The 6,016-nt window shown below is 50.1% G+C and overlaps 1 protein-coding gene across 2 annotated transcripts in view; it reads left to right on the plus strand.

Annotated features, from left to right (window-relative positions):
- TFB1M (transcription factor B1, mitochondrial) overlaps positions 1-5,721 on the plus strand; it is a 725,212-nt gene extending 719,491 nt beyond the window's left edge. For both annotated transcript variants that reach the window (XM_069607739.1, XM_069607740.1), the window contains one exon: positions 5,219-5,721. In XM_069607739.1, the coding sequence (XP_069463840.1) occupies positions 5,219-5,477 (259 nt within the window). In that variant the 3' untranslated portion in view covers positions 5,478-5,721. The remainder of the gene's footprint in view (positions 1-5,218) is intronic.
- Positions 5,722-6,016: the final 295 nt, after the last annotated feature.

The following is a 6,016-nucleotide window of genomic DNA, read 5'->3' on the forward strand; positions in this document are numbered from 1 at the left end:
AGCGGCTCCCACACAACGAGCCAGAGGTATTGGTATAATGGTCCCTGCTTTTACTTCCATTCACTCACTCTTTTTTTTTGAGTGATACTGCTCTGTGGTTCAACGCACACAGAATGTGAGAGTTGTGTGTTTGCACGCAGTATATCATTAATGCAGACTCTGGCCCCGGATAATTATTTCACATTTTCTTTCTTGCTTTTGGTCTTCAGAGCATCCATAGCTATATGAAAAGGGGCCCCTTCTGTCCTACTTTGAAGCGAGCAGCTGCCCAGGTTGACGACCACACCAAATTTCTTTAGCCTTACTCTTACGTCCTGTGCCGTTTCCTCCATACTGCATGGGTGTCCCTTCCAAGGGACGGAAGACGGAACCTTTTTCACCAGAAAAAAACCTTCTTCCGCTTTAAATTTAGAGGTGTGCAGGGGTGCGGCCCTGGGAGCATGCGCTGCCCTGACTCCACCCTCCGGTGCTACACCTCAGTCCCCTTTTCTGCGTCGACTGGAACGGGCTGAATTCACCAGCGCTCCTGGGTTTGGTTTCGGCCATGTAATTTCACGCGCAGATACTTCTTCTCTTCTGTCTTTTTGTCTTTTTATCATTCAGTTACTCGGTCCTCAGATGTCACGCTCTTATCTGGCACATGTCGACTTCTACAGGGTTCAGCAAGTGTCCATCCTGTGATGGGCTCTTTCAAACTAAAGACCCCCATGCCCTCTGCCTACATTGCCTTGGCCCAGACCACGGCTGGCAAGCTTGTACCGCGTGCAACACGCTCTCCTAGAGGTCTCTGAAGAACAGACTAGCCAGGTGGAGTGAGCTCTACCAGAGATCACCTCCAGAGGACCTAAAGGACTTTGTCTATCATTGATCCAAGGTAGGGGCCTCTCTTTTCCAGTGCACCCCGCAAGGGAGACTCCTTCCCAAGGGCTCGCCCGAGCGGGAGAGACCGCTCAGCTCCTCATACGAGTACCGAGGCTATATCAGCTACCGGCCAGCAGACCGGGGCATCAGTTGATCCTCCCGGTGACAGTGTTGAGGGACCAGAAGGTTCTTTTACCGGGTCGTTAACCGAGGGGCACGCCCTAGAACCGGCAACATGTCCGAGGGGGCGCATTTACGCAGTTATATCAGCAGATCCGCCGAGGGCTAAAATGCCTACCAGGCCGCGGCCTGAGGAACAGGGTAGGCCTCATGATCCACACTCAACAGTCCTGGACGATGAGCCAAGCCCAGTGAGCCAAGCAACATGACGCAGCCACGTGGAAGGCAGCTTGACAAAATGACCGCCTTGCCTGACATTTCAGACATCCGCCCGATACCGCACCAAGACAGGGTGCAGGTGGAAGAACATGTGTTAAGCTAGGACTTGTGTCAACCAGGTACGTGCCTACCCTTCCTTTACGCACAGCAGGTTTCCACTACGTCCATATTGGCAGGGTATGCAATGGCTCCAGCAGCCTCCCGCTACCCCGTCAGTATCGCCTACCACCCTTCCGGCCTGTGAGGACAGATTTTTTTAAAGGTTCCTCAGGCTCATGAAATCTCCTCGGATGGAGGTCATCCTGAGGGACGCCATCAGGAACGTTCTCCCGCCAATGGCTCCGGTGCCGCAGGCCCCAGTACAGACGCCCCTGGCCCTTGTTCAGCCTCCGCCGCCCGCTCCGGCCATCCAACTGATAGTGCAGGTGGTTCCATACCAGCCTCCGACTCCGGTCTCCACTCCCCAGCATTCGATCCCAGCATCCCTCCACCGGTGCCAGACCCTCAGGTGGGCACAGATGAGGAGGAGGACCCTGACACGCCATCACCCAAGGCCTTCCAAGAACGTCTTGCAGGGCTGGCAGAGTACTTGGGCCTTCCTCAACCCGAGGTTGAGCAACCATCAGAAGGGGTCCTCGCTGAATGTGCCTGCATGCCTAAATCTTGTATTTTTATGTCCCCCTTCTGCTGTCTGAATGTGCCTGCATGCCTGAAACTCGTATTTAGATGTCCCCTTCTGCTGTAGGAATGTGCCTGCATGCCTGAATCTCGTATTTAGATGTCCCCCCTCTGTTGTCTGAATGTGCTTGCATGCCTGAATCTCGTATTTTGATTTCCCCCCCTCTGCTGTCTGAATGTGCCTGCATGCCTGAATCTCGTATTTAGATGTCACCCCTCGGCTGTCTAAATGTGCCTGCGTGCCTGAATCTCGTATTTAGATGTCACCCCTCGGCTGTCTGAATGTGCCTGCGTGCCTGAATCTCGTATTTAGATGCCCCCCCCTTCTGCTGTCTGAATGTGCCTGCATGCCTGACTCTAGTATTTAGATGTCATCCCATCAGGAATGTGCTCCCGCCAATGGCTCCGGCGCCGCAGGCCCCAGTACAGGCGCCCCTGGCCCCTGTTCAGCCTCCGCCGGCCCTCCAACCGATAGTGCAGGCGGTTCCGTACCAGGTTCCGATCTCCACTCCCCAGCATTCGGCTCCCAGCATCCCTCCACCGGTGCCAGACCTTCAGGTGGACACAGATGAGGAGGAGGACCTCGATACGCCATCATCAGCCAAGGCCTTCCATGAACGTCTTGCGGGGCTGGCAGAGTACTTGGGCCTTCCTCAACCCAAGGTCGAGCAACCATCAGAGAGGGTCCTTGCTGAATGTGCTGCATGCCTGCATCTCGTATTTAGTTGTCCCCCCTCTGCTGTCTGAATGGGCCTGCATGCCTGACTCTCGTATTTAGATGTTCCCCCTCTGCTGTCTGAATGTGCCTGGATGCCTGAATCTCATATTTAGATGTCCCCCCTGTGCTGTCTGCCTGAGTCTCATATTTTGATGTCCCCCCTCTGCTGTATGAATGTGCCTGCGTGCCTGAATCTCGAATTTTGATGTCCCCCCCCTCTGCTGTCTGAATGTGCCTGCGTGCCTGAATCTCGTATTTTGATGTCCCCCCTCTGCTGTATGGATGTGCCTGTGTGGCTGAATCTTGTATTTTGATGCCCCCCCCTCCCTCTGCTGTCTGAACGTGCCTGAATCTCGTATTTAGATGTCCCCCCTGCGCTGTCTCAACGTGCCTGAATCTCGTATTTAGATGTCCCCCTTCTCCTGTCTGAATGTGCCTGCGTGCCTGAATCTCGTATTTTGATGTCCCCACTCTGCTGTCTTAATGTACCTGCGTCCCTGAATCTCGTATTTAGATGTCCCCCCGCCCCCAGCTGTATGAATGTGCCGGCGTGCACAAATCTTGTGTTTTAATGTCCCCCCTCTGCTGTCTTAATGTACCTGCGTCCCTGAATCTCGTATTTAGATGTCCCCCCGCCCCCAGCTGTATGAATGTGCCGGCGTGCACAAATCTTGTATTTTAATGTCCCCCCTCTGCTGTTTGAATGTGCCTGTGTGCCTGAATCTCGTATTTTGATGTCCCCCCCCTCTGCTGTCTTAATGTGCCTGCGTCCCTGAATCTCGTATTTAGATGTCCCCCGCCCCCTGCAGTATGAATGTGCCGGCGTGCCCGAATCTTGTATTTTGATGTCCCCCCCTCTGCTGTATGAATGTGCCTGCGTGCCTGAATCTCATATTTTGATGCCCCCCCCTCTGCTGTCTTAATGTGCCTGCATGCCTGATTCTCGTATTTAGATGTCCCCCTGTAGTGTCTGAATGTGTGTTCATGCCTGAATCTCGTATTTAGATTCCCCCCCCCCCAACCTGCTGTCTGGAAGTGCCTGCATGCCTTAATCTCGTATTTAGATGTCCCCCTTGTGTTATCTGAATGTGCTTGCATTCCTCAATCTCGTACTTAGATGCCCCCCCCTGCTGTCTGGACGTGCCTGCAGGCCTGCATCTCGTATTTTGATTTCCCCCCTCAGCTGTCTGAATATGTCTGCATGCTGGAATCTCGTATTTTGATGTCCCTCATCTGCTGTCTGAATGTGCCTGCTTGCCTGGAATAACCTTAACTAGCTGTCCCTTTACCCAGCAGGTATGGCACGCTCTGCCCCCCCCTCCTTTTTCCCCCTCCCTGGCCGCTCCCTCCTCCTTCTTCACTGCCTACCCTTTCCTTCTCCCACCCGCTCACCCTTTGGCTCTGTCCATCCTGGCACCTTCTTAGCAACACTGCCATCACTTCATGCTTTCCGCTTCCATGTCCTTCCACAGTTGCAATGCCTCTTCTGCTCCATCAAACCCGCCCTGTCCAAAGTCTGATGAGTATGATGGACACATTACGGAGGTACCATCACTGCCTTGTTGCTAATCTTTGAATTGACTTTTGAATTGCGCTGGTTCACCCATCTTGAATCTCTACGTTCTCATGCTGGACGTTTGAATCATTCGTAATCATCGTGGCCCTGAATCATGTTGTGCCCATCAACGACTCCGAATCATGGTATGCACATGCTTGGCTCTTGCATCATAATGTATTCATTATTGACCCTTGTATCTTGGCCGTGCTCACTCCATCTGTTTGTTGGCTCACTAACAATTAATTTCGTCTGAGGGAGACTTCTATAAATGGATAGACTACAGCAAAATAAAAAAATTCATGGGCTTGCATGTTGTATATTAATAATAAACAGTGACAATCTAAATGCAAATCATAAGTGCCTAAACATTCAAAGCCAGCATTCATTCGGAGAATGTCACTTCCGAGTTCCGGCAGTGAACTTTTGACAACAGCACTATTGTGGCAAGTGACACTTTTCTGGCAAATGCACACTGCTAAGTGTCTTTGTTTTTATATAATGAGCTGTTAAATGTATTGGAGCTGCGTTCAGCAGAGAGCGTGTTGTGAAGTGATAACGTTTAGCCAAAGATCAAAAGTAATCATTTTTGGCAAAGAGGTGATTTGCTAACGCACCTAGATCCACGTTATGGTGTCTGGCAGGAGTGAAGTACAATGCTTGCATTTCTCTAAGCTGAATTGCTTTCCCCCTTCTTCAGAATTAAATGTTGCACTCTTGATGTGGTACTGCTACGCCCCAGCCCCTTGCTGTAATGTCACGTAGTTATGGATTACTCTCTGACCAGGGGGTTTGTTCATATAAGGTAACCAATCACTTTCATCAAAGCGAGAAGGAAGATGTGTAACATTTTCTAGTAAGTGCTTGTACCTGGGTTCTATCATGTCAGAAGTACGATTTCGAGGAACGTTTTCCTGCTCTTGATTTCTGTTAGTAGGCTTTAGGTATTGGATATTGAGGCTATTGCATGTTTCTTCACACTTCTCATCCATCCTTGCCTTTTTTAGGGTCCTGTTTCCGGAAGCCCAACGTTTGAGATCCTCAGAGCGCCTAATGATGCTGGCAGATGTGGAACCAACTATGCGACCAAAGGAGCTCTCCATAACACACTTTAAAAATCTATGTGACGTGTACAGGGAGATGTGCGACGAAGATCCGAACCTTTTCAGTTACAACTTCAGAGAGGAGCTCCGGCAGCAGAGGCTGAGCAGAACAGTGAAGGGAAGTTCCTCCAGTAGGTCAGAGGAGGAGGAGGATTGGACATGAGCTCCATGCTGCAGACTTCACCGACCTGCTAGAGTTTTGGGGGGCTTTTTGTGCAAACCCATGAAAAGATATTTGGGCGAACAGGAGTCGCACCGATTTGTTCAGCTGACAATGTGTCTTAGTTTAAAACAGCCTGATTTACAAGGATGTCAAAATCAAAACTGAGCTCTTGCAAATTTCACACGAGTACGTTTTTAGATGACGTCATCATCTCTGTACAATTAAAAGAAACGTGAAAATACAATTTGATGTTATAAATACATTTCCAGAACGCTTGCCTTCGGGATATGTGGCTTTTAACCCCACAAGATAACAGATGAATTAGCTTAAAATGGTGCCATGTCAATAAAGTAGATAAATCGATAGTCATCATTAGTCATCATGCGATGTGGCGCAGAGGACAGTAAAAATCCAAGGACTCGAGCCGACACGCTGTTTTCCAGTCAGGTTTCATTGGTAGCTAGCAAATAATTATATGCACACCATTACATTATATAAATGTCAAATTTTACATATTTTTCCCCATTCATATTCTTTGT

Source organism: Ambystoma mexicanum, chromosome 4q (assembly GCF_040938575.1).
Source record: "Ambystoma mexicanum isolate Mex_15411 chromosome 4q, UKY_AmexF1_1, whole genome shotgun sequence".
NCBI classification, from domain to species: Eukaryota; Metazoa; Chordata; class Amphibia; order Caudata; family Ambystomatidae; genus Ambystoma; species Ambystoma mexicanum.